This window comes from Danio rerio, chromosome 10, assembly GCF_052040795.2.
Source record: "Danio rerio strain M-AB ecotype USA chromosome 10, GRCz13ab, whole genome shotgun sequence".
NCBI lineage: Eukaryota > Metazoa > Chordata > Actinopteri > Cypriniformes > Danionidae > Danio > Danio rerio.
This window is the reverse complement of record NC_141030.1, coordinates 4,795,199-4,820,029: the sequence shown is the minus strand read 5'-3', so window position 1 is coordinate 4,820,029 and position 24,831 is coordinate 4,795,199. Positions and strand designations below refer to the sequence as shown.

Below are 24,831 nucleotides of genomic sequence, written 5' to 3'. Positions count from 1 at the left end.
CTCGGCTAGTTTTTAACAGCAGATGGCACTCTAAGCTAATTTTTAACAGTAGATGGATAGTTTTTAACAGCAGATGGTGCTCAAAACTAGTTTTTAACAGCAGTTGGTGCTCTAGGCTAGTTTTTAACAGCAGTTGGTGCTCTAAGCTACTTTTTAACACCAGATGGCACTCTAAGCTAGTTTTTTTAAAACAGCATTAATAGATTAATAAAAGGACTAAGCTGAAAAATGAATGAATGAATGAATGAATGAATATATATGTATGAATGAATGAACTATGTGTATATATATATATATATATATATATATATATATATATATATATATATATATATATATATTTATATATATATATATATATATATATATATATATATATATATATATATATATATATATATATATAGTTTGTTTTCTGCTGTTCTTGCGCTATCTGTTAAAGTATTGGTTAAGCAACAATTGATTGGGACATTAAAATTATTATTATGCCCATTAATAAATCATAGTACTTTCATAGCAATTTAAACTACCCCTTCAATACGTACAGTAAGAAACAAAAAAGAAGCTGCATATATAGGACTGGACATAGGACTGCATACACTCGGTGGAAGAATGTCTTTTTTTGTTGTGCTAGAATGTTAAAGTGGCCCTCCTATGAATTGTCAGACACTGAGATGGCCCCCCGCCCTGCTCTTAGCAATGCATATTACTGCATTGGCATTTACACATACATTTACAAATCAAGCTTTGTTATAATTACAGTAGGAAAATTGCAAAATGTCTTCATAGAAGATGATCTTGGTATTATAATGATTTTTGAGATAATTAAAAAATCAATAATTTTAAACCCTACAATTTGCTTATTGCCAAAGTTACATCTGTGAAACTTAACTCTGGTGTTGTGGTCCAGGGTCACATATGTGTATTTTGTGAGATAAACTTGTTAAACTATTTCCGTTTGTGAAAATATTGAAGAAACACAAAGTGAAAAGATTAGCGCAAATGCCTTGTCATTTATCTTCCATGCTTCAATTTCACATTCAACACACTGATGGCTAAGCTGTACTATTTATCTACTCGACTGATCTTTCAGTGTAGGGAATAGTATTATGTCTTGTGTTCTTCTCTTCTCAATTTCATGTTTATCTGCATCAGTGTAGCTAACAGTAAGCCTGTTAAATCAGTGATGATAGGAGTGCTGAGCATGTGAAATTTATACCCCGAGGCAGTTTGTTTGGAAGTCGGCGAAGTTGTTTCCTGTCAGGGCAGTGTTGAAGAAAGCACTCTTGATATGCTGTCTCTCTGACTGTGTTTTCCACCAGGCTACTGTATAATGTCACGTCCTACTGCTTTTCATAATAGCTATCACAGCCTTTTCTTGCTCGCTACGAGAATGTTTACAAAAAAACTGTTGGCTGCTTTGCCAAAATTCTGTTGACATACTCAGAAAAGGCTCCTCTCGACTGTGGATGAAGAGGATAATCTTTCTAGAATATGCAGACTTGAGGTATTGAGTCACCAATTAAAGATTATCAGAAGTCATTGCATAATTCTGACATCAAAAATATGGAAAAATGTCAATAGGTATAATCTTTCTGTCAGGTTAATTTAAATGAAACGTGTGCTTAGTGACTTATTTGGAACACTTTATTTACTGAGCATACTGTATGCGTGTGTCACAGGAAACGTTTCTCTAGTAGAGATTTGCTGTGTTTAAGTTCTCCTGGGAAGTTTGTTTTTACGAGTTGGCAGATCGTAAATACAACGTTAGGAGTATTCGCGTCAGAGAAAGATGACAATGTATATTTTATACATAGAATTCAAGACTACAAAAACATTAAACAATGTGCACCAGTGTGTTTTGTGTCCACTGAAAAAAAATATTCAAAGATGATTCCTTGAATATTCCTAAGATATTCCTAAAATATTCCTATTCAAAGATGATTTTCTTGAATATTCCTAAGATATTCCTAAAATATTCCTATTCAAAGATGATTCCTTGGATTTATTTTGTGTTGAAAGTGGTTGTAAACAATTTATTTTGGCTGAATTTAAACAAGCAAATTAAGTTGAATATTATTAAACCTAATTTGTTTGTGTAAATTCAACATAAATAAATTGTTTGCAACAGTTCTGCATGCAACACTTTTTTCAGTGGTGTGTTTTTCAGTTCATAAAGGTCCTGTAAACTTCATATTCGGATAAGTTTATAGTTCATGTACTACGCACTAGAGATGCAATGATTATAGATTTTGGTTGTACGATTATAGTCTTGGAAATAATCACGGTTTCATGGTTATCACGAGTATTATGCATTCATTAATTTTCAAACCCCACTAGTTTAGAATAAGATGAAAACTCCTTATATTTTACAGTGTTATTCATTGCTGCTCAGTAACTAATTAATCCAGCACAAAATAATGTAAAAAACAAACAATAGTCAATTTCTCGCTTTGTGCTTAAAAATAAGTGAATGCTTTTGACATTTAAACAGAAATAATTTTACACTGTAAAAAAATGACAGAACAATAAATAAAATGAAAAAAAAAACAGTATTTGTCTAATGCAGGGCTTGAAATTGCCAGCGCTCCCAACTATAAAAACGTATGAGCATCAGAAAAATGTAGGAGCACCCACTAAAAATGAATGAACACCACTGCAACTTTCATATTAACAGATTTACTGTATTTGAAAACAACATTAATTAGGACTATCAAAAACCAGAAACAACAATAGTAATACTATAGTAAAGTGCAACACAGTTAATGAATGCTACAGCATACTTTTACAGTGAACTGATAAACTATAATAAATACTGCAGTATTTTACTTTAGTTTTACTAAATTAAACTATGATATATTGTAGTGTAAAGTGATATGTATTTATATATATAATGCATTTATCATGTATGGACGCACACAAAGCGCTTTACAAAAATGAGGGGGGTCTCTCCACAACACCGCCAGTGTTAAGCATCCACTTGGCCACAGGACAAAGGCGCCAGTGCGCTCACCACACACCAGCTATAGATGAAGTGTAGCCAGTTCGGTGGATGGGGTTGATTAAGAGACCATGATGGTAAGGGCAGACGGTGAAAATTTAGCCAGAACACCAGGGTTACACCCCTACTGTTTACGAGATAGCCATGGGATTTTTAATGACCACAGAGAGCCAGGACTTCGGTTTAATGTCTCATCCAAAAGACGGTGTCCACTGACAGTATAGTATCCCCTTCACTTCACTGGGGCAAATAATATAATATAATGGAATCAAACATATAATATGAGGAGAAGAGAAGATTTTATTCAATACATTTCTAACCATAATAGTTTTAATAACTCATCTCTAATAACTGATTTATTTTATCTTTGCCATGATGACAGTAAATAATATTTGACTAGATATTTTTCAAGACACTTCTAAACAGCTTAAATTGACATTTAAAGGCTTAACTAGGTTAATTAGGTTAACTAGGTAGGTTAGGGTAATTAGGCAAGTTATTGTATAACGATGGTTTGTTCTGTAGACTATCGAAAATACATATAGCTTAAAGGGGCTAGTAATTTTGACCTTAAAATGTTTTTTTTTAACAAAATAAAAACTGCTTTTATTCTAGCCAAAAGACTTTCTCCAGAAGAAAAAATATTATCAAACATACTTTGAAAATTCCCTTGCTCTGTTAAATATTATTTGGGAATTACTTAAAAATTCAAAGGGGGGCTAATAATTCTGACTTCGACTGTGTGCGGTAATGGAGTGGGAAAATAATAAGCTTGTGCTTCATCCCGCTTCATTTTCGACCATGTTGAAATGTATTTTTTGTTAAAGATATTTTATGTATGATATTTCTGTTCGAAAAGAAATAAATCGAATCAAAATATAAGGATCATTTCTGAGGTAATAAATGTGCATAAAACCTTCTTTTGTAGATTTTTTTGCAACTTTCCTGAGCCACAAACCTACTATCAGTGTTGGGCAAGCTACTTGAAAAATGTAGTGAGCTAAGCTATTAGCTACTCTACTTAAAATGTAGCTTAACTACACTAAAGCTACCCACTGGGAAATGTAGCAAGCTAAGCTAAAAGCTACAAGGCAAAAATAGCTTAGCTACATCCAAGCTATTTTTGCAATTTTTATTTTGAAATCGAAGCTGTCAGGGTTCTGCCACTCTGGTCATGTAAATTCTTGTTTTGGTTGCGGAATCCGGACACTAGTCATGTCTAGTCCTGTCTTGTTGTGCTCAGCTCAAGTTTTCTTGGGCCGAGCACTTGTTTCTGTCATTGTGTGTGTCTCCGCTTGATGCGGCCACGCAGGCTCTGCGTCCCTCTGACATGCGCATGCACTCTTGTACTCGTGTTTGTATTTTCGTCTGTCTGCAGCGTGGTGTTTTATTCCCAGTGTCTCAGTCTAGTTGGTTTCGGTTTTGGTCGGCGCTGGGATGAAGCATGCATGCGTGTGTGAGCGCACGGTGAGTGTTTTTATTCATCGTGTGCTCGTGTCTTGCGTCTGTTGTCAAAGCACGTGGCTATGTGTTTACATTGTGGTCACGTGCTTTTGTCGTGTGCTTCAGTGTTGTGCTTGTCTTGTCATGAACATGCGGTTAATGAGTTCTCTCATTGGCTGCATGTTCTTGTCCTGTTTTATGTGAGCGCATGGCTTGTGTTGTCTCTCTGTGTCATGCGCTCTCCCGTCTAATGTCTAGTCCAGGGGTCAGCAACCCGCGGCTCTAGAGCCGCATGCGGCTCTTTAGCGCTGACCTTGTGGCTCCCTGGAGCTTTTTCAAAAATGTTTGAAAATGGAAAAAGATGGGGGAGGTTAATATATTTTTCAGTTTTAATAGGATTTCTATGGGAGGACAAACATTTCTAACGTTTTCAAATGCTGTAAAAGTGTGTAGAATTAATATTTAATTTCAACATTTCTGTCAACGAAGATTTGCGTCATAGCCCGCGACACACGTTTCTATCAGCAGGGCGGGATGCCAGGCAGGTGGCTGTTGTAAACAAACTGGGAGATAATAAAGCACGGAAAACCGTTCACAGATGGTGACTACATGAAGGAGTCATTCATCAACATATTAGAACACCTATTTGCAGACTTCAAAAACCAAACCAAAATAATACAAAAAATTAAAGATATACCTCTCTCCGCTAAGACAGTGAAGGAAAGGGCTATTAAAATTGCAGTAACATCACCGATCAGCAAACCAAGAACATTAATTCAGTGCCAGTATACTCAATTGCATGTGATGTGACCGATATTCGACGCGCTTTTATGCATGTGAATTCTGATGGGCCGCAAGAAGAAATTATCAAATTATACCACTGAAAGACCAGAGGCTGTGCTGAAGTGTTTAAATGACAAAGGAATAAACACCAACCACCTGATTTCAGTGGCTATTTCATCATGAAGGCTCATTATGTTTTTGTAGCCAACTTAGTCATTTTTATAGTAGGCTAATATAGATACATACAGCATGTGTTTCCTTCATTATAAGGCTTTACATTTTTTGCAGCTCCAGACATATTTGTTTTTTGTTTTTTTTTGGTCCAATATGGCTCTTTCAACATTTTGGGTTGCCGACCCCTGGTCTTGTCCCACCCTCCTTGTTAACTCATTATTAGTGTGTCATGTTCACCTGTTTGTGTCAATTTACTTTTGCTTTATAATCCCCTCATGTTTTCTGTTCTGTGCCAGTTCGTCATCAGATGTCATCGTTTCCTGTCTTCTCCTGTTTTCCAGTTTGCCAGCCTGCCCAGTCTAGTTTGTTTGTTTGTTTATTTGTTTTATTAATATTTTCCCCCTTTGGGTAGTTTGTTTTGCTGTTTTGCTTTTTTTTAGCAATAAATACCCATTATTTCTTTGCACTTGAGTCCTCGCTTCTTTTCCCCACCTCGACCGCGACAGAAGCAACTTAAATCCAAGTCGGTTATATTTTAGTGATCAATAACTGTCAATGAAACATATGAGGCATAATAGTTCAGTTCAGTTATTTACTGAAAATAGTGCGCTGTACAAAACAGAAACAAAGTATAGTATAACAGCTAAAACAAAAAATCCAATAAAACCGGTGTTACAGGTGTTACACATTTAATTTACTATAGTAAAGGGAATTTTTTTGGAATTATATATATATATTGTTATTGCATAAGTTATTGCATCTTAACATGTACTTCTCGAGGTATGGTCACGAGGAATCCTGCTTCAGAAATAACTCCTCTCCCTCAGTCATCTTTCCATCAAGCAAGTTTCCATCATCGCCAACCAGAGGTGGCAGTAACGCACCAAAAAGTTTGTTGTCGAACACCGTAAAACAGGAAGAAGAAGAATTCCTCGTTCTAGCCATCATATAGATTTACTATCACCGGCTACACACCGGCTATGTGAATGTCGGTGACATCACTTATTGATCCGCGATCTGTAAATGTAGCTTGTGTGGAAGCTACTGCGCTACTTGACTAATAAAATAGCTTCGCTACTGAAAAGCCATGTGATTTAGAAAGTAGCAACGCTACTGCCAAGCTACTGAGAAATGTAGTTAAACTAGTAGCGTCACTACTTGTAGCGACGCTACTGTCCAACATTGCCTATTATATAGATATCAGAGATGTATTAATGTGCGCTATGGCTCTTTTTTTACAATATCAACCTTATTTACACCTTTAGCATTGTCTACTAGACAAACAGATTGACAAAAGCACATTTTATTACTAGGTGTAAACAGGGCCTTAGAGACACCATCATTATTCTGCCTCGCTCTTGTACAACCTGTCAATGATGGCATTTTCACAACACAAACCTTACAAAGCATCAAACAGTGAATCAAATAATTTACCTGGACAGGAAGGTTCCTGATGTGAGATTTTTAGCCTCAAGCCTTGCCAGGCAGTTTGTGGTGCCAGGAATCAGTGCCAGCTGTGGAGAGACAGTGGCGGCAGATCCCACCGCTCGCGCCACCAGCTCCAAAGCATCCTGGACATAGTGATCCAGCGAAGGCTCGCCCATACGCCCGTGTGCAAGAAGTCCCATGGGGAGCCCCTCGGTCCGTAATTCCTCCACATTTTGAGAGTCTCCTATAATCCAGTGGTAATCAGGAAGAATCAAACCAAACTTTGCAATAGTGGTGAAGATTCTCCTAATATCCCTGATGTCACATCCGAAGGTCACTAAGGTAGACGTCGAGTCCTTGATGGACTCCAGCTGGGCTTGCAGGAATATGTGAAAGTCGTTTTTGGAGCTGCTGTTGGTGGAAATCTTTAGGACGGTTCCCAGGTGAAATTTGGAGTTGTTGTGGAGCAAGAAAACAAAGTCTGATATGTTCATCTGTTGACACATCACCAGACTGACATCGAACCAGTTATTCATGGACAGCAGGGAGAAGATGAGATTGGCTTGAGAGGTTTGGGGATTTTGCATGGCCATCTGGAAATGAAGTAAGTTCTGTTGGGAAGAAAGAAACGAGGATATCATTGCAGAGGGATGAATGTACTTTGGATCTTCCTTGGAAGTTTGGCTAGGTCATCTAGAGCTGTCTTTATTATTATTATTATTATTATTATTATTATTATTATTATTATTATTACAACTGCCAAATCATAGACTTAACTGGAAACTTAAATGACTTTATAAAGACTAAAAATCACTCTACAATACTGAATTGTGATAGAAAATATCACAACAATGAGTCAGAATTATTAGCCCCCTTTTGAATTTTTTTCCTTTTTAAATATTTCCCAAATGATGTTCAACAGAGCAGGGAAATTTTCACAGTATGTTTGATAATATTTTTTATTCTGGAGAAAGTCTTATTTATTTTATTTTGGATGGAAGAAAAGCAGTTGTAATTTTTTTATGAACCATTTTAAGGACAAAATTGTTAGCCCCTTTAAGCAAATATATATATATATATATATATATATATATATATATATATATATATATATATATATATATATATATATATATATATATCCAAAGCGCAGGGCGCAAAAGGCAATTCCACTTTTGTTATTTTAAGGATGGAAAAATCGTGCCTGCCGGAGCGCATGGTCTAACAGGGTTGAGCTCATTCTCTTAATTACTTATGGGTGCGTTTTGAGAATAATCAGAGTCTCATCTCCCTTTCCCTTTAAGAGTCAGTAGCGTAGCTCCCTAGCGCATTTGCCATTTACACAGCGGACTTTGTAAGTGGAAAAACTGAACGCTACACTACAGAGAAAACAGTTAAACAGAGCATCTACAGCACGAGAATGAGCCTCCTCATTCTTTACTTTCACTTTCGCTCTTGTGGATAGGGAAACATGTTGTACGCACAAACATCTACTCATTCATTCATTTTCTTGTCGGCTTAGTCCCTTTATTAATCCGGGGTCACCACAACGGAATGAACCGCCAACTTATCCAGCAAGTTTTTACGCAGCAGATGCCCTTCTCCGGGAAACAGACATATATTAGCCTATACATAATTAATTTTGTTTGTTAAGTACAAAGATTTGTTTCAAAACTATTTCTAAATTTAGTTCTAATTTCCAGCAAACAAATAAATGAACAATAATAATGAAGTGTGTTCAAAAACCTGAGTTATATCCAAATACACTTGCTGTGCCCCATATGGTCTAAAACCTGACAGGTGGACAAATCTAAGCTTGGTTTTAATAAAACAAATATACATATGCAGATAACAAAATAATACTGCTAATAACGATAACATTATACAAAAGCAAATTGTCATGAATAAACTAAAAAAGCCCCCCAAAATGAAGAAGGGATGGAGACAGTGGTATTTATGTTTATGTAGGCTAGAGAATAATCATTTTTAAAATATTTTCATTCTTTAATTATATTAATTTAATAATATTTATTTATATTCTTTAATAGATATTTGCGTTTTGCTGTACATCCTGTGTGTATTAAGCAATGTATAAGCGAGGCGCACAACTAACGCGCTCTGCGCTGGACTTCAGACCTGCTTTGATCTGGTCTATTGTGCAGTCTATTATAGTTTCTCAAATAAGCATCGCACCAGCAATGTGCCTTAACATGCATCCTTTTTTAAACCAGAATGCCTATGGGCGCATTTATGAGCGCAAATGCATTTGCTATTTAAACAGCATGCAGCAAAACGTCAAAAAGTCTCGCGCCTTGCGCCGCATTGCGCCAGGTGTATGATAGGGCCCTTTGTCTTTTTTTGTAGAGTACGAATTACAAATTTGTCAATTTTTTTGGTCAGCCAGGGGATAAAATTAACTAAGGCAACATGATCATTTTCCTAATTGTACACTGCTAAAATAATTTTTAAATATGACGCGACCCCCAAAGAGCTTGCTGAGGCCCCCTTGTGGGCCGGGATCCCCATGTTAGGAACTTCTGCTTTAATGTATGTTAAATGCATACATTAAAAACAAAAATATGCTTAAATGGTTGAATTATTTTTGTACTTGTTTATTTAATTTTTTTTTTTAACAAATTAATTAAAATTAAGAGTTGGACATTTGAATTGAGACTTTGAGAGCCTCTGCTCTATTGAATGTTTTGACAAAATGCACTTTTCTGCACATCTCTCCCAGTCTGCTAAACAGAAGAAAGATCTAACAAATAATCAGTGCGATTTTTTTATTTGATGGACTGTCTCATTCTGTTTGCAAATTGATTTTGAAGCAGATTCTCTTATAGCGAAAACAAATATTCAGATTCTGCGCTGCTGAAAACAATTACTTTAGGCTTTCTCCAATTCCATTTGGCATGTATGAAAACAGAAATGCGAATAGAATGGTTTTTAGAGAAGAATTCCTTTTAAATTATTTGTTTTAACTACAACATCTAAATTATATTTGACGGCATTAATAACTGTGAACAGTTTTCTTTAAATCATGACTCTATAATTTGTGATACTGGATCACATAACAAGCCATAAGTGTCGATGTTTGAATACTGAGATTTACATGTGACCTGAAATGAGAATGAATACACTCTTACTGATGATTTGTTAAGATAATAATTGGCCAATGTACAACTATTTAGGAGGCACAGTGGCTTAGCGGTTAGCATTGTTCTCACAGTAAGAAGGTGAGCTTTGAGTCCTGGCTGGGTCAGTTGGCATTTTTGTGTGGAGTTTGCATGTCCTCCTTGTGTTGGTGTGGGTTTCCTCCAGGTACTCCATCTTCCCCCACAGTCCAAAGACATGCGCTATAAGTGAATTGGATGAACTAAATTGACCATAGTGCACTGTATAAGTGAGTGTGGGTGCGAGAGAGTGGAGGTGTTTCCCTAGAAGGGCATCTGCTGCGTAAAACATATACTAGACTAGTTGGCGGTTCATTCCGCAGTGGCAACCCCTGATTAATAAGGGACTAAGGGTTAAAAATGATCTCACAAATTTAAATCAATGTGTGCAAGAGGATGGCCTTGTTTCTAGTACTTGAGTTCGGGCTTGTTATTATATGTATATATTATAATGGTGTAATGTCTCGGTTGTGTTTTTAAAAATGTCGATTCCTTTGTTTTTATTCTTCTGCTACTGCAAGTGACGTATCTCTGTAAACCAATAGCGTTCAGCTGCTTGTCTAGCTCCGCTTTTTGGTATTTTGTCCTGTCTGGCACCCTTTGCAAAGGGTGACCAAATAGTGGTACAGTACAGTTCGCTTTTAGGTTCTCTTTGACAGAGGAAACCGCAATAAAAGCAGACCAAACCGCACCATACCGTCCTTTACCACTCAGTGGAAAGGGGTCATTAGACCCACGGGACATGTGTACTGCCTAATCTTGGCCAGGATGCTTCTGTAAAAGAATTTTTTAATCTCAGTGTGTCATTTATTCATTCAATTTCTTTTTGGCTTAGTCCCTTTTTTATTCTAGGGTCTCCACAGCAGAATGAACCGCCAACCGCAACCCATCTCTGGGAAACATCCATACACACTCATTCACACTCATACACTATGGACAATTTAGCCTACCCAATTCACCTGTACCACATGTGGTGGCACTTTGGACTGTGGGGCAGGCATGTGCACACATAGGGGTCAACCTGTGCAGTGCACATGCCCTTTTTAGTCTTGGGTAGAAAGTGCCCTTCCAAAATGATCAAAAGTGCCAGAAAACGCCAACTGAGCCAGCCAAGGCTCGAACCAGCGACCAGGTTATAATAATAACAACAACAATAATAATAATAATAATAATAATAAAAACAACAATAATAATACTACTACTAAGCTGAAGGAAAATTAACGAAAAACTATTTGAAAATCTGGAATTTGAGAGATCAGTAATAAATCAAAATATTAAGCAAATCACCTTTAAAGTTGTCAAAATAAAGTTCTTAACAATGCAAATTACTAATCAAATTTTTAAGTTTTGATATATTTAAAGTAGGAAATTTACAAAATGTCTTCATGGAATTTAATCAGCAGGTACTTAACAATATTCGAATGATTTTTGGCCATAAATAAATCAAATTTAGACTTGATTTAGACAATGATAAGCTCTGGACTTTTTTACTCTGTGTTGATTCATAAGCCAATCCCACAGCAGAAAAATGCAACAATGGGAATCTAAAATGTGTTTATATTAATTTTCGGCCAACAAAAATATATCGCCCGAAAATGTTATGCCATTTAATGGACCCTCTAATTTTTGTGGCTTCAGTCATTGTTGTGACACTCTTTTAAATTTGTTAATCGAAGTAGTAACAATTTATGTTGTGTTGGAATTTCTAGCCAATTCCATGCGTGTTCAATAAGAAAGGGTCTGGAGAGTGTTTTCTTCAATGCCAAAAATATTAGTAATTTATTAATAAACGAATAATTCGATGACAAAGCTCTGGGTTGCGTTACCCCAATGCAATACAAGAATTACATTCAAGAGGTTCGCAACTCACATTCATTTCCTGACTCCAGCATATATACACAACAGATCTTAACAGGTGGAGTTTTGGTTTAAAGTCATTCTGCAGTCCTTTGCCTCTTGTACCCCCAGACATACTTCCTCTTTCTGCAACCCTTCTCTGCATACCAGAACTGAACAATTATGTGCATCCTTAATATATTTCACAACTTCTACAAGCATCATGACAACTTGTGACATGTCTAGACAGCAGTCTGGAACAACCCTAAATTTTTTCTTTAATATATTTCCTCTGGTCAGCAGTTCCTCTAAAAGTATGCAGCACAGTCAAAAAGAGGAAGCGTGTCAGGTCAACATGTGCTTTTATACAAAAGAAAAAGACTGATTAATATGTTGTTAGTCTAAACATTTTTCTAATAAAAATAAAGACACAAAAGTAATACAAATAAATTCCCTATGTTCTACAGTTGAAATATATATCATTATTGTTCAATATGCTAAATAATTAGCAAGACTGCATTTTTGCTATATCGCCCTGCCCTAACTCATACAGTATATTTTTAGCAACTCCCACAATTACCCATGCAAAATAAGACTCGTGTTGTGGTCTACGGTCACATTCGCAAAGTCTTTGCATTTCAAAGCCCCCAAAATACCATTACTGTCTAAAGCCGCTTTTCCACTATCGTGCTGAATCGTTCTTTAAACAGAACTGTTCGATTCCGTGCCAAACCGGGCCAGACAGCACGGATACGGTTTCATTTTCCACTGTCGTGCTGCGACAAAGCTCTTTAAAACATTACACAAAACGCATCAGTAGTTGCCTTGGTAACGCAATGTAAACGGCTCCCTTTGTTCAATTAAAGTTAAATAAGAGCCGAAACTATTTATTTATTATTTTCATAAAAGCAAAAGCAACCATGTGACTAAACACTGTTATGCCGCTCTATCATATAGGGGTGCTAAATATAGGTACATGTGCACCCTTTAATATGTTGCGCAGCTCTGGCTAAATTTTATTTGGAGGGAAAATTACCAAAATGTAACGTGATGATTGAAAATAATTGGAGGGGAAATACATAATATTTAAAATCTCTGAACATAACAGAAAAATAAACAATGATAAGACAACAATAATATTGCATTTGCATTATAGTGGCAGAAATATAATTTTGGACAGGCCTTGTCAAAGGTGAGCGGGCACTTTCACTAATAAAAACACAGCACTTAAATTATTTCTTTTTAAACAATTATTTAAATTACACTGCGTTTTTATATAAAAAGTTGATAATGATATAAAATATACTACATTTTGATGGTAAAATGAAACCAATTAAGCGATGGCTGTTATTTGTTTTACTATTCAAACATTAAATAACGAATGCAGCAAGTGAAAAAAAACGAATATGAAAATATATCGCAGGATTTAAAGCATATAAAGCACTATTATATTTAGCAAAATGATGCTCTATTATCTTTTTATTTTGATCATTTTATTTTTATTATTATAATTATTTTTGTGTTCATAATTAACTAACAAGCTGTAGGCGAATTATTGCTAGACGTTTTAGAAAATATTTGCGTAGCTATAATAAAGATCACCACAAAAAAAAAAAAAAAACACAGAAACATGTTACATGCCTCATAAATGTCATATAACTTATGTATAATTGAATCATATAATTGCCTATAGCTGAAATGATAAAAATTGCTCATTTTATTTTTATAAAACATTTGTGAAAACGTATTGATATTTTTTAAGTAAAAGCAATACTGACATTCAAGAATCCATATTTATTTAATTCATTCATTCTTTTGACTTGTTTATTAGTGCATATGCTATAATATAAATCATACAAGTACCTTGGACAGTTACAGTGCCGCTCCGTAAAGCTTTCAAGCAAAGTCTTTTGGACGGCCGACATTACAACACGAAAATGCCGTCCTTCAGTTGGTCTCGCCGGTATTAACAAGCTGTCCTGGCTTTGAATTAAAAAGTGCAATTATTTCCTCGTTGTTAAAAGAGTCTGCAAGTTCGTGTTCCATGGATATAGTGATGTTGTTGTGGAATTTGGACATCAACGATGCAAAGCGTGACTTTATTCGCTTTATTCGATGCGCAGCAGGAAAAAAAAGTCAGCAGCGCAAGTCGCTTGCATGTCTCTCCCGGATCAGAGCGAGTTTTGTGCTGTGGAATACAGCGCTGCGTGCAATAAACTCACATTCAGGCAAGCGATGTAGGTCTGTATTCAAGTCAATAAAATAATAACTTTAATGAATAAAATATCTTCGTAAGAATGTGATGAGTTATTCACTTCTCTTCCAGAGACTGCTCTATGGTTTTAAAATCCTTTACAAATATCGTTTAGACCTGGATCATTATTTTATATTAAATGTACTGTAGTTTATTGAGGATGTCTGATGACTAGCGCGCTTCTGCTGAGCCAGCTGTGGTAGCTTAGCAACCGAGTCGCGACGTCAACACACAGAATCTGTCAGCACAGTTCAGCACGGTTGTCTAACCGTGCCGAAAATTCCGGGCCAAGAACGGTTTGTAATCGTGCCGCGCCGTTCCAGGCTCAGTGGAGAAACAACCGTAACCGTACCGAAGTGTTCTTAGAACGGTTTGGCACGATAGTGGAAAAGCAGCTTAAATGAATGGCCAAAATATACACAGTTTTCTTTTTTTTCAGCTAAAAATTGGAATTCCAGAGATGGAAACCAATTAATCCCATTCAAATATGTAGATATTATCTAAACGATAGCCACAGAGAACAATGGACATCCAGTAACATTTATTACACAAAGTCTGGGATCTCATTGTTTTTAATGATATAACACGCATTAATAAGATGACATTGTCCTGCTAAGGAAATCAAGACCTTAACAGACGCTGCCAGATGAAATGCTTAGCCGAGCCGTTTAATTTCCCCTGGGGCTGCAATTACGTGACGCCAGAAAACAGGCTAATCAGAACTGATTTAGCAAAGGCTTTCCAGGGATTTATTTGAAGATGTCTAAACAAAGTCGGACTTATTTTCACCAGAAGTTGTCGTGAAATCTAATTGACCTAACCAGAGGGAGAACGCTAAGTACTGCTAACAAGTTAAAAAGAGACATTTAGAGGGTTTGAGCGGACACACCACGCAGAATGCCCGTGTCGTTAAATGATTTTCAAGCTGAGATGCAGCCAGATATTACTGCTGTGTCATAAAAAAAGCACTGGAGGGTGATGCAATTATGTGCGTTTCCAGCAGCTTCGAAGATGTATGGTTAAAGATGGGTGATTTGATACGCCCCAGTTCTTTCCGGCCTGTGGAGAGTCGCTTGATGGACTCTCCGTTTGTCTTTTCATAACCTTGAATCTTACAGAAAATCGTTAAATAATTTCAGCATAATAAATGATGAAACTATCAAACTGTAAAATAATTTAGTTGTTATTATGTAAGGATCTAATTGAGTTATGGTGGAGTTCTAGTAGCCTCGTTATGCCTAATGACTATGTAGTTATTATGTAGTTAAGCATCACCAGATATTGAGCAGATAACGTTAGGGAAATCAGATTTAGATGCAACGACACGGTGGCTCAGTGGTTAGCACTGTCACCTCACAGCAAGAAGAATGCTGGTTCGAGTCCCCGCAGGGCCAGTTGGCATTTCTGTGTGGAGTTTGCATATTTTCATGTTTCCTCCGGGTGCTCTGGTTTTACTCCACAGTCCAAAGACATGCGCTAAAGGTGAATTGAATGAACTAAATTGGCCGTAGTGTATATGTGTGAATGAGTGTGTATGGATGTTTCCCACTACCAGGTTGCAGCTGGAAGGCATTCGCTCTGTAACGCTCCATTCACATAGGGCTTCAGCGTCAATGCTTGACTGAAGGCGTGTCTGAAGTTGGGGCTGAAGCGATCGTCATAGAAGTGTCAGCCAATGAAATTCAATCAGCAATAGGCCACTGTCTAGCTGGTGCATTTGCATACAGCGAGCTGATTGGCTGACGCTTCCGTTGGTGCTTGAAAAGTTGAGCTAGTCCTAACTTCTGCAGCGAGCAACGCCTCTGAAGCGGCCCCAACGGATCCACAATGCAGTTCGGCAATGCTTGATGTCACTCATTTAAAGTGAATGGGAAGCGTTAAACATATTCTGTATAAGTTGTCGGTTCATTCCACTGTGGCGACACCTGATGAATAAAGGGACTAAGCCAAAGGAAAATGATTTAGATGCAGTAATAATGTATTTTATGAAAATGGATGGTTTGGTAACACTTTATTTTAAGGTGTCCTTGTAAACAAAAACAACGTTCCCAGTGTATTTCCTTTTTTACATTTTTAATTTCTATAGCTTACGAGAATCTAAAAAGAGCCACATATTGATAAATATTGCTGTTTTGACATTAAGTTATGATTGAATTGCATCTTGTTACAGTTATGAAATAGTTTGATAACAGGCAGGAAATGTTCATGGCCCAACGACATTGAAATGGTCTATAATAATTACAATTTAGCACAATTGCATGCAACTAACCCTAAACCTAGCCCACATTCTAACCTACACTCCCAGAATAAAAGGTACTCGGTGATACAAATAATGTTCCTTAAAGAACAGTTTTGTACCTTTGTAAAAGTTGCACCTTATATGGTACAGAAAATACCTCTTATGATACTGTTCAGTACGTTTTATGGTACAACAGAAATAAAGGTACACAGTTGTTTTACACCACATGTGGGGAATTTAACACTTTTCTGGTGTATATATGAGTCCTACCAGCCAAGTGCTCAGGTTGCACTTTCAGAAGTGTTGAATATATGAACCTCTTCAGTGTGAAATATTTTACACTTAGAGTGTAAACATGCACACATTAAACATTTTAACACCTGCTAGGCAAATTGTCCAGTGTACATATAACTCCAGAGGTGTTAATATACACTCTCTTCTGGTGTATGTACCCTGTATGAGTTCCACCAACCCAGTGTATAAGTTACACTTTAAAAAGTGTTGAATATATAAACTTAAGCAGAGTAAATTGTAAACTAATGCAAAAAGAGTATATTCTATCACCACTGCCAGGTCATATTTAGCATAAATTATTATTTTTTTCTTCTTCTTTAAACATGAGTAAACGTGAACAAAGAAAAGTGTACATTTGAAGGTTTTAACACCCTGGAATAATAATAATAATAATAACAACAATAATAATAATAATAAAAATAATAAGATTAATAATAATACAAAATGTCAATAAACTTTTTTGTTTGTTGCCCTACTAAAATGAGTGTTTAAGCGTTTAATTTAACCCAGGGGTTTTCAAAGTGTGAGGCGCGCCTCCCCTGGGGGGCGCCATAGCATGTCAGGGGAGGCGCGGGAAAAATATAATATAATAAAAATATAATTAATTTTAATTATTATATGTATTTTTTATTATATTTAAACGTTTTAATTAAACAAAGCTAATACAGCCTGCTAATACAATGAGTCGGTTTCTGAGGATCCTCACGGAGACTGCCGTCAAACTGAAAGCAAAAGTAAAATATGTCCGGGCCCGGTGCTCTCTCGGCTTCCTCTGTCCTCGTTCCTCCTTTTATGATCCAGAGCTCCTTCCGTGGGATCCGAGGCAGGTGTATCCACTTACGCGGTGGCCTCACTCCGTTCCCACGGCTCTCGGCCACGCCCCCTCGCCACAAAAGCCTTCAAGTTCAGGGCTTAAACCCAAAAGACGACGATATGATGATCAGTATTTGAGTATGTGTGTGTGTGTGTTTGTGTGTGTGTTTGTGTGCGTGTGCGTGTGCGTGTGCGTGTGTGTGTGTGTGTGTGTGTGTGTGTGTGTGTGTGTGTGTGTGTGTGTGTGTGTGTGCGTGTTTGGGAGGAGGGGGGCGCCAATGGATAAGTTGTGTCAAAAGGGAGGCCCACTGTCTTAGACTTTGAAAAACCCTGATTTAACCCATATCAGCAATAAAAACAGTATATGTACACTTGGATTTTAACACTACAGGACTTACACCAGAAATTCAACACCTCACAATTTGCTGTGTATGTTCGACTTTTGCTTTGAGATTATGATTTTATTCTTATTTAGTTTTTCAATCCGTTAATTTAATGATAACACAAATGAAAAGCATTTTAGTATCTTTCACTATACATCTATTCATTCATTCATTTTCTTGTCGGCTTAGTCCCTTTATTAATCCGGGGTCGCCGCAGCAGACCTGTTCCGCATGTCTTTGGACTGTGGGGGAAAACGGAGCACCCGCAGGAAACCCACGCGAAGGCAGGGAGAACATGCAAACTCCTCAAAGAAACGCCAACTGAGCCGAGGTTCGAACCCGCACCCCAGCGACCTTCTTGCTGTGAGGCGACAGCACTACTGCGCCACTGCCTCGCCCACTATACATCTAAATACAGAAAAATCTCCATGGTATGTTCGACTTTTGCATTGAAATTATGATTTTATTCTTATTTAGTTTTTCAATTCGGTAATTTAATAATAAAATAAATCTAAAGTATTTTATAATATTTTATTATACCTCTAAGTACATAAAAATCTCTATGGTAAGTTCAACTTTTGCATAGAGATTATGATTTTATTCTTATTTGGTTTTTCAATCCAGTATTTAATTAATAAAATAAATCAAAAGCATTTTATTATCTTTCACTATACGCCCAAATAGGCATGGGATGATAACCGTGTTGAAGGTATACGGTTTGGAAAAGTCAAGGTTTTAAAACCATCATAATTTTCTGCTCTACTCTCCTAACGTATGGTAAGGTATTTTTTTAGTTCTTTAGGACAGCAGTGTCTCCAACAGAGAACATGTCAAAAGTTGCCATTTTAAACTTTAAAAAAATCAGTGTTTTTGAAGTAGAAGTCAACAATTCATGTTCATCATTTAGCCTGACATGTACTGCTCCAAAATATTTTTTAATGTTTCTCAAATTAAAACACATTGTGTACAAAGGGGGGAAATGTTTTTTACACAGACATTTATAAGAACATATTTTAGAGCTGCAATCTCAATACTGTGAAACTGTGATATTTATATCTATCATATCATCAGAATCTTATACTGGCCCATGCATACACCAAAATAAAGAGAAATCCCTAAGGTATGTCCGACGTTTACATTGAGATTATAATTTTATCCTTTTTTAGTTTTTCAATCCGGTAATTTAATGATAAAATAAATCAAAAGCACTTTATTACAATTCATTAAACCTCCAAATACATAAAAATATCTGTGGTTTGTTTGCCTTTTGGGCGAAGCAGTAGCGCAGTAGGTAGTGCTGTCGCTTCACAGCAAGAAGGTCGCTGGTTCGAACCTTGGCTCAGTTGGCGTTTCTGTGTGGAGTTTGCATGTTTTCCCTGCGTTCACGTGGGTTTCCTCCAGGTGCTCCTGATTACCCCACAGTCCAAAAACATGCAGTACAGGTGAATTGGGTAGGCTAAACTGTCCGTAGTGTGTGTGTGTGTGTGTGTCTGTGGATGTTTCCCAGAGATGGGTTGCAGCTGGAAGGGCATCCGCTGCGTAAACACTTGCTGGATAAGTTGGCGGTTCATTCCACTGTGGCAACCCTGGATTAATGGAGGGACTAAGCCGACAAGAAAATGTATGTTCGACTTTTGATTTGAGATTATGTTTTTATTCTTATTTATTTTTTAAATACGGTAATTGAATAATGAAATAAATCAAAAGCATTTTATTATCTTTCACTATACACCTAAACATAGAAAAAACCCTATTATGTTTACCTTTGGTTTGAGATTATGATTTTATTCGTATTTAGTTTTTCCTCCTTTAATGATGAATAAATCAAAAGCATTTTATTGTCTTTCATCATAACGTCAAAATATTGAAAAATATTTACTTTGAATTTTCTGAAAAGATTGTCAACCCCACTAAATAATAAAATCCGACTAACTATATTATTATGACAAAACAAGATCAAGAGATTTCATTTTGCCAATTTTCTCAAAAACCTGTTTGTAAAAGCTTTGAATTTGTCCACCATCTGTGAACAGCAGTCACAAAAAACAATGTGTAGTTCTGACAGAATTCGGTAATGCTCGGTAACAAGCGCGCTGAAAGACTAATTGCTGTTTGGATAGAGAGTAGAGGCTGATTCTGCACTTACAGTGAAATATGAGACTAAATCTTGACATGAGCCATGTGAAGAGCGACCTGACCAGAAGATGGTGCTAACTTCAAAAGATCCGATACTCTATCAAACAGCTCAGCCCTTAGGCTTGCGCATTTTTTAACAAACACTGTGTGCCGCAGGCATGCATTCCTTTTTTAGTGTCTGTATGATTTAGGCAGGTGCAATAGCAAACTTATTACTTAACAACTATTTAAACATCAAACTTGCTAGTTAGAAAAAATATTTAGTCGAAGTCAGAATTATTAGCCCCCCTTTAAATTTAGTTTTCTTATCATAATTAATATTAATATTTCCCAAACGATGTTTAACAGAGCAAGGAAATTTTCACAGTATGTCTGATAATATTTTTTCTTCTGGAGAAAGTCTTATTCGTTTATTTCGGCTAGAATAAAACCAGTTTATATTTTTAAAAAGCAATTTTAAGGTCAAAATTATAAGCCCCTTTACGCTAATTTTTCTTCCGATTGTCAACAGAACAAACCACCATTACACAAAGACTTGCCTAATTACCCTAACCTGTCTAGTTAACCTAATTAAGCCTTTAAATGTCACTTTAAGCTGTATAGAAGTGTCATGAAATATATCTAGTAAAATATTATTTACTGTCATCATGGCAAAGATAAAATAAATCAGTTATTAGAAATGAGTTATTAAAACTATTATGATTAGAAAAGTGTTGACAAAAATCTTTTTAAACAGAAGTTGGGGAAAAAATAAACAGGGAGGCTAATATATTAGGATGGAGGGGGGCTAATAATTCTGACTTCAACTGTATATTGAGTCCTTGATACCAATTTTTAAAATCAATAATTGTCCTAAAAAGCAATTAGGATGTTTATGCATTTGATATGATATATGGAATAATACATGTTCATCATCAGCTGACAAATTTATTTTACTCTTTAATGCCTAAACATGATCTTAGATTATCACTTGCACATCTACATCACCAGACTTACATATATAAGCCTACCTGTAAGCATTTCATAACATAGACAACTTTAAACTTCAGAAATGCATAAACATAATTCCATTAAACTCACATTCCTGCAGCATATTTCATGCTTTACTATGGGGTCGCCACAGTGGTGTGAACCACCAATTTAACTGACAACTGTTTTACATGGTGGATACTTTTTTCATATATATATTTACATTATATACAATTGTTCATTCTGTCATTTATTTTTTTTTTCGGCTTAGTCACTTTATTAATCTGGGGTCACCACAGCGGAATGAACCGCCAACTTATCCAGCATATGTTTTATGCAGCTGATGTCTTTCCAGCTGCAACCCATCACTGGGAAAATATATACAGTACAACTGTTATATATTATATACATTAAACGTGCTACTTTTTAAAAGAAAAACAATCTTCCATTCATGTTAATTTGATTCATGGATTGTCTCTCTGATAAAGAGAGAAAATCAGTTCACAATTATTTTATATTCTTAGATCATTCATTGATTCATATATATATATATATATATATATATATATATATATATATATATATATATATATATATATATATATATATATATATATATATATATATATATATATATATATATATATATATATATATATATTTTTTTTTTTTTAACATTTATTTATTTATTTTCAGTCAGAAACTGCTGGTAAAATTATTAAATACAAATCGGAAACAACTCATGACATACTCCAGTGTATTTGTTTTATTTAACATGTCTAGAAATATTATTAGGATTGGTAATTTAAGTTACATTATATATTTGACAGAATTTGTAATGTATTTTACATTTGTTAATTGTATTTATTTATTTATTTATTTGTATCTGACACAACAACACATTTTGCATGTTTACAACGACAAAATACAATTTAAGTTGACTAGCAGAAGGTTGCACCAAACTGTATGGAGTGTCATCATGCGTTCATCCAGCCAAGTGTAATGTTTACAATTCAAACTCAAAAATCAGTACATTATACTAAAACAGCTATTTATTCATGCATCCAACCCAGTCCCTCAATTCCAAACATTTCAACAAGTGTCCTCTGATTCTGTGTATAAAGCTGTTGTTCAACCTTGCATTATTTATTTACATTGCTGAAGAAACTGCTTGCCACTGTTGACCATGAATCCTAAATATACTCCTACAAAATATGGTTAAGATTAGTGTTTTTTTTACTTGTAGCAAATGTATTATATATTAAATATGATAGATAGATAGATAGATAGATAGATAGATAGATAGATAGATAGATAGATAGATAGATAGATAGATAGATAGATAGATAGATAGATAGATAGATAGATAGATAGACTACTTGATATTAATTACATCTATAATAAGATGGCGTTGAAAAATGTTTGACTGTTACAAGTTTACAAACCAAAAACTTATGAATATAGAACCGTCGTTTAGACAAAAATAAATTTTTTTTAGCATATTTTACAGAGTTTAGAGTGTAAAAAAGATTTATTTTCGAAATCAACACACCTGAGTCTGTCGTTGGAATTCACTCTGGACGACGCTGATGACTGGAATCTGCAGCGTTGAGGCAATAAATTCCAACTTCACCAGTTCGTCCCTGTTTTGAGGAAACGAAATGATGGCAGAAACTCCTTGAACAATGACAGTGTGGCAAACACTTTGCAGGAACGACACAGGATCCGCACAGGCAGGTGTAGATGAAGAGGAAAAGGAGAAAGCAGGTAATTCTCCAAGCCCTGCTTCCACAGCCATGACAATCTCGAGCGTGAGGTTGTAAGGTAAAAGCCCCGCCACTCGATTGAGGCTCTCTGAAGCGAGTAATACAGAGTCTCGTGGCAGAAACACAACATCCGGAGCCACTTGTTTGAGTACGGTTTTACTTTTGGAGGCCTTGTTGAGGTTATTCACTGAGCTTTTAGTCCTGATACCCCTCCAGTCTTCTTCGTGGTCACTTTGAAATATCACATCCCACTCTTCCCACATTTCTCTGTCCGCATCCCAGTCCAGATCTCTCCCACTGAAGGAATCCTGCCTGAATACTCGAGGCTGAAGATGCAGAGCTCCGACTCTCACCGTATGTCCGATTCTCTTCAGAATCTGACATGGTTGTGGATGCGCCAGAGACGCCGGAGGAACGAGGATCATTATCAAAGCGCTTGGCGCAAGAAATGAAAGCCACATCAACCTTCCCAGCGCACCCCAGATCCAAGAGCCCGGCATTACTCCAAACAAGGCTCGGTTAATCTCTGGAAACGACGGGATCCACGTCCACCTGCGCGCCCGGTGGCTCCTGCACAGCGCTGGATAGATGATGGATCACCGGTGAATCTCCTAGACGCAGCAAAGTTGCGCTCCTCTCCAACAGGCTTCTGAGGGATCGCCAGCAGTGCAAGTGTCCAGCGCGGATCAAAACACTCGTTTCTCATCTCAAACGCGTTTACTGACAACACCTTCGAAGGAAACAATTAGAAGCGAGTTTTACGCGCTCTCCAAACAGGTGAAAAGGCAGCCCCTACTAATATGTAAACTGACTGCACAAATCCAAACCGATTCTGTTCTTCGCATTAGCATATGGAAAGTCCAAGAATATGAAATAAATAGTTAGATTTTCCATTTGTGTATATTTTAGCACGCAACCAGTATTCCATCTTATATTTGATTACGTTGAATAAAAATGTAAATTACGGATCTCCAGGAATGTATAAGAACTAAAACGGATGTTTAAACATGTTGCGCAGTCAAACTGTTCCGATAAACTCCCGGAATGGCGCTTGTGCAGAATAGTGCAGATTACTGCACTGGCCGTGCTGTGCTTTAACTCGTTCACTGCTGCACTGGCACCTCTGCTGCTTATGGCATCAGTCAAACATTCATGGATGATGGATTTAGGGGCGTGCTTTTTTTTTTTTTTTTTTTTTAAGTTTAGTTTTATCTAAAATATGAGTCAGCTGCTTTATATCCCCCTCACAACAAGCAAAACGAATAACATAAATGAAACAATACAATATTAATAAAAATATTACTTTCTTATAAACTTGGCACTTTTTTTTTTTTTTTTTGATAATTTGCCCAAACTTGTATTTACCATCTGAAACTTCTATACAGCTTAAAGTGACATTAAATGGCTTAACTATGTTAATTAGGTTAACTAGGCAGGTTAGGGTAATTAGGCAAGTCATTGTATAACAATGGTTTGTTCTGTAGACTATTGAAAGAATATATAAAGGGGCTAATAATTTTGTCCTTAAAATGATTACAAAAAATAAAAATAAAAACTGTTTTTATTCCAGTCATAGTAAAACAAATCAGACTTCTCCAGAAGAAAAAAATATTATCAGACATATACTGTGAAAATTTCCCTACTCTGTTAAACATTATTTGGGAAATATTTAAAAAAGAATAGAAAATTCTAAGGGGGGCTAATAATTCTGACTATATATATATATATATATATATATATATATATATATATATATATATATATATATATATATATATATATATATATATATATATATATCAGAATAATTTAATTTATCATTCATTCATTCATTTTCTTTTCGGCTTAGTCCCTTTATTAGTCTGGGGTCACCACAGCGGAATGAGCCACCAATTTATTCAGCACATTTTTACACAGCGGATGCCCTTCCAGCCGCAAACCATTTTTCACAGTGTGTCTGATAATATTTTTTCTTCTGGAGAAAGTCTTATTTGTTTAATTTCGGCTAGAATAAAACTAGTTTTTTATTTTTTTAAAATTATTTTAAGGTCAAAATTATTAGCCCATTTAAGCTGTATTTTTTTTCAATAGTCTACAAAACAAACCATCGTTAATAACTTGCCTAATTACCGTAACCTG

General features: G+C 36.0%; 1 protein-coding gene and 1 long non-coding RNA gene across 3 annotated transcripts in view; one reads left to right on the top strand and one right to left on the bottom strand.

The window, feature by feature from the left end:
* The window catches only part of grin3a (glutamate receptor, ionotropic, N-methyl-D-aspartate 3A), a 35,592-nt gene extending 11,425 nt beyond the window's left edge, over positions 1 to 24,167 (bottom strand). The window contains exons 1-2 of one of the 2 annotated variants that reach the window (XM_087269962.1): positions 22,479 to 24,167; positions 6,836 to 7,440 (exon numbers count right to left, since the gene is read on the bottom strand). In XM_087269962.1, the coding sequence (XP_087126088.1) occupies positions 6,836 to 7,440; positions 22,479 to 23,192 (1,319 nt within the window). In that variant the 5' untranslated portion in view covers positions 23,193 to 24,167. Of the gene's footprint in view, positions 1 to 6,835; positions 7,441 to 13,701; positions 14,291 to 22,478 lie in introns of those variants that run through there. The other variant, XM_087269963.1, reaches the window with a different exon arrangement.
* The window catches only part of LOC147834968 (uncharacterized), a 722,499-nt gene continuing 705,392 nt past the window's right edge, over positions 7,725 to 24,831 (top strand). The window contains exon 1 of the long non-coding RNA XR_015500725.1: positions 7,725 to 7,802. This is a non-coding gene — a long non-coding RNA (uncharacterized LOC147834968). The remainder of the gene's footprint in view (positions 7,803 to 24,831) is intronic.